We start from the raw sequence: 13,872 nt of genomic DNA, 5'->3' as shown, positions 1-13,872 counted from the left end.
TTCTATAACGAGAAACTTCCCTGTGCCAACTATTTAGTTACCCTGAAGTATAGTTTTTAAAGGAAAAGCAGAAAAAGTGTGTTTTTGTTTTTTTCCCTTTATTTTTTAACCAGTTTTCAAAATAATGAGTGATTTCCTCATATCCTATAAGGGCGACAAATGAATTTTTTTTTTTAATATTAATTAACTCGTGTGTTTAGATGTTTTGATATGTTTCAACCCATAGCAGTTAGCTTGTCGATGCTCGGATTGTTGTGATTTTGGCCAGTGAGAGTCTCTAAGTTGGGTCCCAAGTTCTTTTAATATGACTTCAGTGGCTTTTGGTAGCGTCCTTGCTGTGTACAAAGTGTCGCAGGTTAATCTTAAAACATTCTCTGTTCCGTACGTGGAATAAGCTATTTTCCCAGGGAGTCCTCATTTCTATTAGTAGGAAATGGTATTTAGGAATCCTAGTCTTAGCAATAAGGTACTGCCTTAGTATTTTCTAGTCCTTTTCACACTTAAATATTATTAAGATTAAACATGTCATGAGTCCATAGAGTGTTACCTTATTGATCTTAAAATTTGTATCTCCCATTTCCCATGAGAGATAGTTTTACCAATATAATTGTGTTCACTTTAACACATAATTCACCCACAACAATCTCAGAATATCAACATTCAATACTATGATTACTGAAATCAGTTTAAGGTTTTTCCCCTTAGTTCTTGTCCTTAGGGTATATCCTACCAAGGTTGTATAATAGTATTTTCCTCATTCCTTTTTACAGCTATGCAGTATGGGTATACCACAGTTTATTCAACCAATTTTGAGTCTCTGCATACCCTGTTAATTGCAGAGGCATGTAAAGGGAAAATTTCAGGAGGTAATTCTGCCCTGATTAATAAATAATGACTGTCCCAAGGGTACACCAGTGTTTCCCCTACTCTTTCAGTCCTTCCCTCAGACCACCCCATCACCACCACCCCATGATCTAGCAACTAAAAGGTTGAGGGGGAATGGGAGGAGGAGGGGCTTAGGACTCTGCTTCCACAGTATAAGGCAAGTTACTGATCTGATTGTCCATCGTTTGTGCTTTACCAGCGTCAACCCTGGAGAGATGCGTGAAGGAAAACTCAGCTTTGGGAAATGTAAAGTGAAAATAGGTTTTTGGTAAACAACAGGGCTTTTAGAGCCTTTAATGTGCTAACAGAAATTGTGCACCTCTAAGAAACGGTGGCATGTGCATTGCTTTTCAAACTTCCTTGACAAGGGAACTCTTGGCAAAGACTTACACAGTCTTAAAACAGAACATTAGTATTCTGCAGAATACAGTTTGTGAAGAACTGCTCTGCAGTGCTAGGCACGTTAGGAAATACATAGATCTTTCCTTTAAAATTTAAAATGTATATGCTTTAAACTGATACTTGTTCACAGTTGCACGTAGTAATCGCTATGAGTCAGAATCGACTCAACAGCAATAGGTTTGGGTTGGGATTGAAATCTGTACCTTTTCTGTTTTATTATGGAAGAGAGACAGTATCTGGAGGAGCTCGTGCACCTGAAGTCGGGAGAGCAGTCTTCACCAAATGGGGAAAATGGTGCAGAAAGAGTTTCAGTAACTTTGACAAATTGCTTGCTTAAGAAAGGATTGTATTTGTTTAAGGATTTTGGTTAAAGAAAGTTGTTTTTGGAGGTATTTTTATTATGTAGAAGGTAGGCACAGTTTCACATGAGTTAGGATTGTTTACAAAACCTGGAGTTTGTTATAAATGAATATTATTTACAGAGAATTTGAGTATCATTGTACAGTAAGATTGTGTCTGCTGCTGTGTAATTTTTGTTTTTGTGTTTCATTCTAATTTGAAAATGAATAATCTGTGGGGAAAATGAGGATTTTTGATATGATCGTTCAAGTGGCTTAACATATTTGGGGGTCTTTTGAGGAAGAGTGGGATCATATACTTGGGAAATAAGATAATTAAAATTAAATCCAAAATTAGCAAGATGGAGATTGACTAAATTTGATTGGACCTGAAAGTAAAGCTAAGAAGAAAAGGGAATGAGATACTCTAGATTTTTAAACAGAGAAGTGATATGGTAAAAATGTTCTTTTGCAAAGATTAAATCTAGTGGCAACATGCAAGATGGTTGGAAGGGAGAGTGTTAACCAGATAAAGCCCATTTCTCAGCCAGATTAACATTTTACTTATGTACATAATGTGTAAGTAAAGAAAAAAGTTCAGTAAAGCTGCAAGAGCCAGAAACCTGTCAGAGAAGAAAAACACAAATATTTTCCACCAAAACAAGTGATAGAAAAGTGGCAGACTGCACCCTGTCAAAGGCGGAAAACTTACCAGACCCAGGAAAACAAGGCAGTCCCATTGAGTTCCAGCTCTTATAGGTTTCACTTTACATAGTAGAGTTACAGGTGAAATTGTTGCTTGGACTGGATAGTTATTATCAAGTAGTATCCATAGTGTGGGTTTTCCATAGCAGGCATAGATGTCTCAAGATCTCACATTTCCCACTCTGCATTTCTATCAGGTGTGAAAGTAGGGACCTGATGGGAAGTATAACCAAAACCCACTGGTGTCAGGTTGATTTCTACTCATAGTTACATTATAGCACAGGGTAGAACTGCCCCAAGGCTGTGATCTTTATGGAAACAGACTGCCACATTTTTCTCCCTCGGAGCAGCTGGTGGGCTCAAACCACTGACCTTTTTTGTTAGCAACCAAGCACTCTGTAACCACTGGCCAACGGGGCACTTTGATAGGAAATACAGGTATAATCTATACTTTTTTTTTTTTTATTAACTGGGAGCATGAAGACAAGTAATGTGACTGCTGACCTTGGTCCTGAACGATAGTTAAAGGAGTATTTCTCTGGGAGGGGAAGTAAGTCGGGGTGGATAGTGTTGCGCTCTGATAGGCTGGGCAACAACCAGTTTTAACTGTTCGAGTGTTTGAGAACTGCAAGATATTCTTGCTCACATCTATTAGTGGTTAAAAGCAAGCTTGGCTTTGGGGGCCAAATTACTTCAACTGAAAATCCTGACCCAGCCATTTATTAACTGTGTAACCTAAGGAATATTACTTAACTTTCTGTGCCTTAGTGTCTTCCTCTGTAAAACTGACCGTGTCTCAGAGGGTTGTGAGAATTAAATGAATCAATCAATCCATGTAAAGTGCTTAGAATAGCATTCAGTGTCTGGACAATGCTCAGTAAAGTTAGCCATTGTTACTCTATCAGTATATATTTGTTCTCTCACTACGGAGAGAGTCTAAGAGTAGCGTCTAAGAGTAGCGTGACTAGTTTCGTTACATATTATGTTGTATGTTAAAACCAATTCTGTTATGTATACTGCTTTGTCAAATTGTGTAGTTGAGTTATTGGCAACATGTTTTTAACCGTAGGAGAAACAGCTTTTAATAACAAACCAAAGCATAGTTTAATTGCATTGTGAAAATTACTAGATGTAAAGGCTGATTATAGGGAAGAAGGTATCTTAGAGAAATGAGTCTTATAAAACTTGAGGTTTACAGTTCCTATTTTCATTGTTTGCAGGTTTGATGACATTAAATGTATATTCATTTCTAAGTATTTAAATGTCTTCATTTTTTCTTTCACTATTAAAGTGTGAAATAAATTCCTGATTTTTTTCAAGATTATTTAAAAGAAATTATAATTAGCGCTCAGCACCTAGGACAGCATCCAGCACACCGTAACATACATGAAGTCTGCCTTGAAGTTTGAGGTGTGTGTTTTGGATTCAGGAAAGAATAGAAGAAAAAGTTTGGGGGAAGTTTTAAATCCTCATAAGCCCTTACTCTAAAATATGTGAAATGCAGAATGGGTTTCTTGGCTTTATTTCAAAATGTTTTACACTGCCTGTAGAACCCACTTCATGAAGTAGTTTGAGTTAAAATGATCTAATGTTTGTGTTTTAACTTTCAGCTTTGTGTTATTCTTGGAAAATTTCGCACCACTTGTGAATTCCTTGAACCTGGGCATTGCAAACCCACTTCTGTTGGGCCCATCTCCTTTGCACTTTGCTCAGATTAAGACTCAGTTGGCGCTTCAGCAGCTGAATGCCGTTGCCTCACATGGTTCAACACCACCTTATACTTTATTAAATCAGGCTTTCTTGAAAATAGCCATGTCGAGACCCAGGTTTAATCCTCGAGGAAACTTTCCACTTCAGAGGCCACGAGCACCTAACCCTTCTGGGATGAGGCCTCCAGGACCATTTATGAGACCTGGATCTATGGGTCTTCCAAGATATTACACAGCAGGAAGAGCCCGTGGAATTCCACACAGATTTGCTGGTCATGAATCTTATCAGAACATGGGACCACAGAGAATGAATGTTCAGGTAACTCAACACCGAACTGATCCAAGATTGACCAAAGAAAAATTGGATTTTCATGAAGCACAGCAAAAGAAGGGGAAGCCTCATGGTAGCCGGTGGGATGATGAGACTCATATATCTGCATCAGTAGGAATGAAACAGAGTTCTTTAGCACAGGCTACAGAGCAGAGTCCTAAAGTACAGAGTCGATATACAAAAGAGAGTGCCTCAAGTATCTTAGCAAGTTTTGGATTATCTAATGAAGATTTAGAAGAACTCAGTCGCTATCCTGATGAACAGCTAACTCCTGAAAATATGCCATTAATTTTGAGGGATATAAGAATGCGGAAAATGGGGCGCCGATTACCTAATTTACCTTCTCAGAGCAGAGGTAAAGAAACACTTGGTAGTGAGGCAGTTTCAAGTAATGTGATTGATTATGGGCATGCGAGCAAATACGGCTACACAGAAGATCCACTTGAAGTACGTATTTATGACCCCGAAATTCCAACTGATGAGGTCGAGAATGAATTTCGGTCGCAGCAGAGCATTTCTGCATCTGTTCCTGCTTCAAATATGATGTGTAATTCTGTGTTTCCTGTTGAAGATGTGTTCAGACAGATGGACTTCCCCAGTGAGTCCTCCAGTAATCAGTCTTATTTCCCAGTTGAAAGTGGAACCAAGATGTCAGGCTTACACATTTCAGGAGGACAGTCAGTCCTAGAACCTGTAAAATCCGTGAGCCAACGCATTAGCCAAACAGGTAGCCAGTCAACGAGTCAGTCTCTCATTACTCCATCTATGAACCAGCAACCTTTTTCTTCTGAATTAATTTCAACTGTAAGCCAACAAGAGCGGATCCCCCATGAACCTGTGATTAATTCATCTAATGTACACGTCGGATCAGGAGGAAGTAAAAAGAATTACCAGTCAGAGGATGACGCTCCCATTCAGTCTCCCTTTGGGATTGTGAAAGCATCATGGCTACCAAAGTTTTCACATGCTGATGCCCAGAAGATGAAGAGACTTCCAACTCCTTCTATGATGAATGATTATTATGCAGCATCTCCAAGAATATTTCCACATTTGTGTTCTCTGTGTAACGTAGAATGTAGTCATTTGAAGGTGAGTGTTTTTAAAGATCACTGTATAATGATACTCAGCGCCTAAAGTTCCCTCTAAATTCTGATATGTATCCTGTGTTAACTAAGCATTATGGAAATGGAAGAATTAATTTTTACTTCAACATCAACACTTAGTGGTACTCTGTAAGTAACTCTGGCTTAAGTACTGAATGGAGTGTTAGGTTTTCTGAATTCCTGTTACTGGGCATAGCACATAATTTGCCAATTTATTTTGAACTTTTAATTAGTTATGGTGAATTCCAGAAAATACTTATACAACATAAGCTTCGTATTTATGACAGTGTCACCTGAATCACCTTTATCTAAATAAGGATTACTTCTCTGTTAGTGTGAAAATATAAAATGTCGACATAACACATTTGTTCTGCACGCTTTTAAGGGACACTGTATTGTATAGCCTTGCATGTATCTGCCTATCTTGGGCTAACAACAGTTAATGTGGATTTATATATTTTCTGACTGTACCATCTAGAGACTTCAGTATCTCATGAGAAGAAGCTTCCTAAACCCATAGGAAAATTTGAGTCAATGTGAGTGAACTATTTGAGGACCACTCATGAGCAGGAATAAAGTATAAAAGGATGGAAATTTTGAGAGAAACATCTTCAAAAAATAAACTCTACCTTCATGATCATATAGATAGAAGTTAGTATTTTGCAAAGATGTTGAAGAATGTAGAATACAGTATACTGTTTGATAGTAATAATTGGTGGATTTAAGTAGGAATTTCCAAGTAAGTTTTATTTACTTATATATGTTCAGAAGCCATTGTTTCTAATTACTGAGGTATATTTATATATGTGTATACTAATGTGTAAATATGCCTCCTGACATTAAATTATAAAGGGTCAGGAGGGACCGTACTTTCCAAAGGAACAAGCATTGGTTCAAGGCCATAGCATTGGTTATGTACTTCAGTACACAAATCTGTAGGTGATAAGCCTCTTACTGTTTTTTCTTCTTCCATTGCTGTCCTTTTATTGTTTTTCTGTACCCACCCACAGGGCTTCAGCCAACAAGATGTCTTAAGGTTAACTCTGGCCAAGGAAAACAGCCTTGCTGTTTGTCAGCAATACTCATTCTAGCCAAATTTGCTGAGTTCAAGTAAAGGGAGTAATTGCCTTATCCCCACTAAAAGGGATAGCAAAGCCTTTACCTTAAAAAATCTCAATAATTCAGAAGACTTAATCTATAAGTAGCTCTGGCCTATGTACTGAATAAAGTATTAGGATTTCTGTATTCTTGTGATGGAGCACACCACAATTTCTCCAGTTATTTAGAACTTTTAATTAATCATGGTGAATCACATAGTAAAAATAAATATAAAAATAAAGATTTAATTTTTATTTTGTGCAGTAGAAGGTATGCATTTACTGAGTAAATATTTAACGATTACCAGTTTTGTACACGACTGTGTTAGATGCTAGGAGCCCTGCACTTGGCTGCTAACTGAAAGGTTGTTGGTTTGAACCCACCAGCCACTCTGCAGGAGAAAGATGTGGCAGTTTGCTTCTATAAAGATGACAGCCTTAGAAATCCTATGGGGCAGTTCTACACTGTCCTGTAGGGTGGCTATGAGTCAGAATAGACTCAATGGTGGTGGATTTGGTTTATATTAGATGCTAGGCAGAAATGAACTATATAAAATTTTGTCCTTTTTCTTAAGCAGTTTATACAGTCTCATTGAGGGGAGAAATTATACATCTAAAGAGTTAAACATTAGAGGGCAACAAATGGTTCAGTGATTGTATTCTACTTGTCTGAGTGTGGTGTGGGAGAGATACTTAATATTTCTGTCTCAATTTCAGGCTTATAGCAGTTGAGGCCAGCATTGTTAATTTATTAACATTTACTGTATATCTAGCAGTATGTGATTTCAAAAAAGTGTAAATATGCTTTCTGGTATCACAGGGCTTTTATAGCCTAGATAGCTAAGACTATAATTGACAATGACTAAGTCTTTCTGAACTGGAATTATTGGGGAGTGAAGTCTTTACGGAATAGGTTGAAGGTAGGTCTTGAGTGATGAAGTAGGCTTTAGATATGCCTAGGAACAAAGGGATGACATTCCAGATAGGAGCAACAGTGTGCAGATAGGCAAAAGTTCTGAGAAATGACAGGTTGCATTGGAATGGAATGATGATCATATTAGATACGTATGAAGACCTTGAAAAGCTAGCCTGAGGAGGTTAAACTTGAGGTGAGAGGCATTAGGAAGCTAATTAAGTTTCTTGATATGTGAAGTGACATGTTAAAAAGTAGATTTTAAGAGAGAAATCTGGCTGAAGTGTGCAGGGTGAATAGAGATGAGAACAAGTAGGGTAGGATGCCTAATTAAGAAGCTTCTCTAGTTATTCAAGTGTGAGGTGGTGAAAGCTGGCATTAATATGGTAACAGTAAAAATTTGAGAGGAATAGAAAGCATTTAGTGATCACTCATTAGAGCTCACTGGTACTGTTGGATGTGGTGGAGTCGATTCCTCCTCATAACAACCGCATGTGATGGAGTAAATCTGCCCTGGCAGGTTTTTTTGGCTGTAATCATTATGGAAACAGATCACCAGGTCTGTCTCCCGCAGAGCTGCTGGGTGGGTTTGAACAGCCAAGCTTTGGGTTAGCAGTCAAGCACTTAACCGTTATGCCACCAAGGCTCCTTTAGAGCTCGTAGAGATTGCATTAAAAACAACCTTTTAACAGTCTGAACAGCACAACGAAACGGATGATCAGAGTAACGAATTCTTTCTTCACTAACGGATGGCCAGATGATAGGATTTTACAAACATGGACTTTAATGGTACAAATGACCTCTCTCGTTTCTGTGATACATTTTTGCTGCCTTGTAAGAATGCAAATATATGACATTATAAATATGTAGTCAATAAATGTAAATTAGTAATTGTAAATTTTTTCCTGCTAAGTAACAGCTGACAAATGTTTGTCCCCTACCTCGCAATCTTTAAAACTATAGCCTGAAGGTGATGTACTTTGAGAAGGCAACAATAGAAAGTGAAATAAATTTCTTTTCCAAACTGGGGTTCAGACTTCGGAGGAGGCGGAAATAAATGCTCATATAACCTGTCCTTGGTTTAGAAATGATATTTTTCTGACTGATAGAAATAATTCAGTTTGAGAAAATACTGACCAATGTAAAAGATTTTTGAGGTAGTTGGAGCTCTGATATGGGTGGTAGGTATTTTCAGTTTCATTCTGGATCCACTCAAGTCTATAGCCATTGCAGTAATTCCTGCATAGTATGTAATTAGCACTTTTTCTCTGAATAGGCAGTGCTACTGTGGATCCTGATCAAATCTGGATGCTGTTAACTAGACAGAGTCTAGAAATTGAGATGACATAGACAAATTTACTGAGTTGAAACAGTAATGTCATTGAGTGAGGTGGGTCTTTTAAGACAGTAGGAAGTGGGTATGTGTATATCTGTGTTGAACTAAAGACAGTATGCCTAAAATAAAGAAGGCAGCTACCAGCTTCAGCTGATAGATGCTAGGTAGTATGCATGTCCAGTATCTTGTTTCTTTCAAGAAAAGCTGGAAACCTGGATTTGAGGGCAAAATCTCTGTGTTTTTAAGAGTTGGCAATTTATTCAAATAAAACATTTTATGGTCCAAATAAATCACACCCAGTGCACTACCTGCCAGTGTGTCTGTTTGATGTAAACAGTATCCAGTTAATAACAAAGACCGGTGTTTAGCCTACTAGGGAATCTTAACTGCCAGTCTCTTCTGGCTTTTTATTTGTATCACTGAGCAGGATATGTAAACATTTCCTTTTTGCAGTCCACAGTTAGTTTCATGGCTTAATGAAATAGTTCGGGAGTAGCGCATAACTTGTTGCTAACTTGTGGCTGGATATTGCAAGTAGCATGCACCTATTTTCAGATAGTTCTGGCTAAGGCAGAATCCAAAATTGTGTCAACTGTGGCTTAAACTGTGGAAACTGCTAGTTCATCTTTAACAGTGATATAAACTAAAATTTTTGAAATGGAAATGAATAACGTTTTTCTCAAGAAAGTTTTAAAATACAAGACTATATAGTAACTTTTTTGCCTTTTTAGATGCTGGAGGAACAAAATACATTGAATAATATACACATTGCATTCAACTAATTATTTCACTTTTGGGACCGTATCTTTGAAAACTGTACTGTCCCCCCCCCCCATCAGATGTATCTTCCAGGAGCTATTTATGGGTACAGATTGTAATTTTAAGGCAGATTTGTTTGTTAATGAAGTAATGTATAAGAAAGCATTTTGTTAACTGTAAAGCTCTATGTGTAAGGGCCATTGTTCCTTTGAAATGGTGTTACTTTCCCTTAAATATTGAAAATCTATTTAATCAACAGGAGTTTTTCCCATTTTTACTAGCCTTATCATTTGCCAATATAGTATTGGAATGTTACTGGCTTAAGAGGTAGGATTTTTTATTGATGTTGATGTTGTTAGCTTGAACTCTAAAGGTGTGAGTCATTGAGATCCTGTTTTGAAGATCCCATTTCACAGATGCCATTTTGTATGTAGAATTTTTGGTGTTCTTCAGGGTGTTGATTTTATGTTTGAGATGAGTTATTTTTTGATCCATGCCTTTAATTGCTTCCAAGTTTAAATATATATTTGCTTTCAAAATGAGTGTTCATGGGTATGATTTCTAAAATGCTTTTCATACTGAAATAGTTTAAAATGAGATCAGTGAGTATGGTATTAAGTGCATTTGTTTGGGGCCTTTAAATTTTGTGAAAATTTTATTGAGCAGTTAAATGCTATTTATAACTAGATCTGCTTAATTTTTAGAAAAGAAAAAAGAATCTTGGTGTGTCATTCTGAAAAGCCTAGTTCACTAGTCATCATGAGGACTATTCTAATTTCAGCCCTCTTCTCCTTTTACAATAGGATTGGATTCAGCATCAAAATACATCAACACATATTGAGAGCTGCCGACAGTTACGTCAACAGTAAGAACATTTTTTCCCGTTTTTTACAGATAGCACATTTATAAGATAGTTCATGTTGAGATAGGGTTGTTAAATACTTCTACTGTGATACTTCGAAAAAAAACATTTTTGGAAAGCTATTGCCTGCTTAAAATATTAATTTTATAGAAGTACATTTAATGTTTTTTCAAAGGGGGTGAATTAAATAAGATCAACAGAGTGATAATAACATGTTCTTGGGCAAATGCATTTGTGGCACCTGTTTTGGTTTTTACATTGTTCTTTATGAAAACATCACAAAATTTTTTTGAGATTGTTATCCAGAACTCTTTTAGTCATGAGTGACAAATCCAATTCAAAACAGTTTTTAGAAAGTGAAAAGGACTTTATTAGCTCATTTAACTAAGATGTTGAAGGAAGTTAAATTAGTTCTAGTTTCAGGACAGCTGAATTGGGTGCTCAAACAAAAACCAGAGTGTCAGAAATGTCTCCATTTCTTACCTCTTTTCTTCTGCATTGGCTTCGTGAAATGTCAGGCAGACTTTCTTCACATGGCAAAATGGCCTCCATACTTCTAGACTATAAAAATGGCATAGGGGAAGTGTCCGACCTCCTCCCACCCCATAAAGGGGAAGGAGAACCAAGATCAAAAGCACAAGGCTGATTGCTCTGAGGTGGTGGTGAGACACATCTCTCCACCATCTCTATCAGTTCTTACACCAAACTGTGCTTCCCACAGCATTCTCTACTGGGCTTGATGATTGATTGCAGTGGCCACACAGAACTCAAAGAAGAAACTCACAATTATGGGGTTTATTATGAGGGAAGTAACAGTTACAATTCAGGCACAAGAATACTCAAGATATAGTTCTTCCATCAGGATAGCCCCTCCCCACCTATGCTCGCAGGCATGCCTCTTTCTGGCCCTCAGTCTCTGCCCAAAGCTTTCTCTCTCCATGGGCCAGGAAGCCCACCGTGCCATCTCTGGCTGCTGGGTCCCTCCTGCTGGTCTCTCCTTCCTTGGTGGTGGTGAGCTCTTTCTCTCTGCTCTGGAATTGGCTGTCTCTTAAGGCAAAACTGACAGTCCCCTTAGTAGGCCACAGCTACCCTATGACGCAGTCACCTGGATGGGAGTTCCAAGACCATGGGTAGAAAGGCCACACACAAAAGTAATTAATGCACTGCATGGACTTCAGTGATCTGTGTAGTTGGCTCTTCCAGGAGTCAAAACAAAAGTTACCTCTTCCCCCAACTCCTGCAGAAGTCCTTGGTTTGATTCTTTTGGTCTACTCAGTCAGTGTCAGGTGCCTATTCCTGGAGTTGAGAGTGGAATAAACCCCACCTAAATTATAGATTAAGATTAGAAATTGATGTTGGTTCCCAGTATGAAGGCTATGGATAGGCCTTACTGCCAGTGTAAATGGAGAATCTCTCCTAAACCGTATATCTTCCCGCGGGCACCCATTTTTTTATGAAGGTGAGGCATTTAGGTGGGAATGAGCTATTTTCATTCCAGGAGCCCTGGTGGCATAGTGGTTAACTGCTTGACTGCTAACTGAAAAATTGATAGTTTGAATCCACCCAGCGAATCCTTGGGAGAAAAGACCTAGCGATGTGCTCCCATAAACATTACAGTCTAGAAAACCCTATGGAGCAGTTTTGCTCTTGTCACGTTGGGTCACTATGAGTCCAAAATGAACAGCACCTGATGAGAAGAGGATTTTACGCCCAGACTCAGAACTGAAGCAACTCAGGAAATTCATCCTTCAGCCTAGGATTAGATAGGTCTATAAAACAAAAGTAATGCACGTGAGAAACATGCATATTAGTTAAGTCATGTATATGAGACCAAAAGCAATGATGAGAAGGCAGGAAGGGACAGGAAAAATGGATGGATGGAAAATGGGGAATTGGTGTGGAAGGGAGAGAGTGTTGACACGTGGTGGAAATTGGAACCAGTGTCACAAAACAATTTGTGTATAAATTGTTGAACGAGAAACTTATTTTTCTGTAAAGTTTCAGGTAAAGTGCAATTAAAAAAAAAAAGATTCTAGCTGCGTGCACTGCCATCATGTTAAGGCCAACAGCACTGTATACCTATTAAAGCCTTTGTCTACATAGGCCTATTATTTTTTTCATCAACATAGGACTCGGATTTTAAAAGCATATGCTTTCCATGCCTGCCACTTTAATGCTGTACCCTATTAATAATTTTTTTTTTTACCTTAGTCAGATTGTGTGCTCTTGAATAATACTCTTCATTACTTTCTCTCCTCTGCAAAAAAAAAATTTAACAAATCAACTCAATTTGATTACGTGCTTGGAATCTTGCCATGGCAAAACGTGATACCCCATTCTTTAAAAGTGCTGCACGGTGTTCCATTGTGTGGATATACCTTAATCTGTTTAGTCATTCCTCTGTTGACATAGATTTAGGTTCTTATTCCTTTTGTTAAGGCTTACTGTCTCCTCCCTCTCTTTTTCATAAATGTAACCTTGTTATCTTTATGGATTATGACACAAGGGTAGTTTATGGAGAGAAAGTCCAGTGCATCAGACTTCTAGTATTAACAGTATAATAAATATAATAGTTATCGTTAAGTGGTAGACATTATTCTGAGTGTATTACATAATTCATTTAATCTAAAACAACCTTATTAGGTGTAGGTATAACGTTTATTCCTGGTTTCACCAGTGAGGAAACAGCAGAGAAGTAACTTCCCTACTGTCATACAGCAAATAAGAGGCACAACTTGTCTGTCTGACTCCTGGATCTTTGCTCCTTTTTTTCCCTCAGCATATTATTTTGAAAATTTTCTAAGTCTCAAAGTATTGAAAGGATAGTAAACGTTCATATACTTTTGACCTGTATTTATCGGTTATGAATTCTGAGGCCTTTAAGTATAAGGGATGTGTCTCCTTTCCCTGATGTGTCTACTGGTGTAATACTTTTATTATTTATTGAATTAGACGTTCAATAAGTAATAAAAGGAAATTTTCTTATTTTACTGTACTAATAAATTATTATGCAAACTTAGCTTTTGAGCAATCCTTCTGGTATTTTGCAGGAAAAAAATTGGTCTTTATCGTCTTATTTTAGCTGTTTTTTTTTTTTGTTTGTTTATTCTTGAAATAGGTATCCTGATTGGAATCCTGAGATCCTCCCGTCAAGAAGGTAATTCTTTTTTAAATAGTGATATTATTAAAACTTGATTTTCTTTTAAGATTAAACAAGTACTTTTTAAAAAAATACTATTTTAAATCGAGTCCTACTATTCATCATTTTTGGAGCCCTAGTGGCACAGTGTTTAAGAGCTCAGCTGCTTGCCAAAAGGTTAGCGGTTTGAATCCACCAGCCACTCCTTCAAAAACCCTATGGGGCAGCTCTGCTCTGTCCTGAATGGTCACTGAGTCGGAGTCGACTTGACGGCAGCAGGCTTATTCATCATT

General features: G+C 37.6%; 1 protein-coding gene across 2 annotated transcripts in view; it reads left to right on the top strand.

Annotated features, from left to right (window-relative positions):
• Nucleotides 1-13,872, top strand: part of ZNF638 (zinc finger protein 638) — a 91,376-nt gene that overhangs the window by 21,034 nt on the left and 56,470 nt on the right. For both annotated transcript variants that reach the window (XM_049856339.1, XM_049856338.1), the window contains exons 2-4: nucleotides 3,941-5,459; nucleotides 10,382-10,443; nucleotides 13,559-13,597. In XM_049856339.1, coding sequence (XP_049712296.1) covers nucleotides 4,143-5,459; nucleotides 10,382-10,443; nucleotides 13,559-13,597 — 1,418 coding nt within the window. In that variant the 5' untranslated portion in view covers nucleotides 3,941-4,142. The remainder of the gene's footprint in view (nucleotides 1-3,940; nucleotides 5,460-10,381; nucleotides 10,444-13,558; nucleotides 13,598-13,872) is intronic.

The sequence above is a fragment of the Elephas maximus genome, chromosome 17 (genome assembly GCF_024166365.1).
Source record: "Elephas maximus indicus isolate mEleMax1 chromosome 17, mEleMax1 primary haplotype, whole genome shotgun sequence".
NCBI classification, from domain to species: domain Eukaryota; kingdom Metazoa; phylum Chordata; class Mammalia; order Proboscidea; family Elephantidae; genus Elephas; species Elephas maximus.
This window is presented reverse-complemented; position numbering and strand designations above follow the sequence as displayed.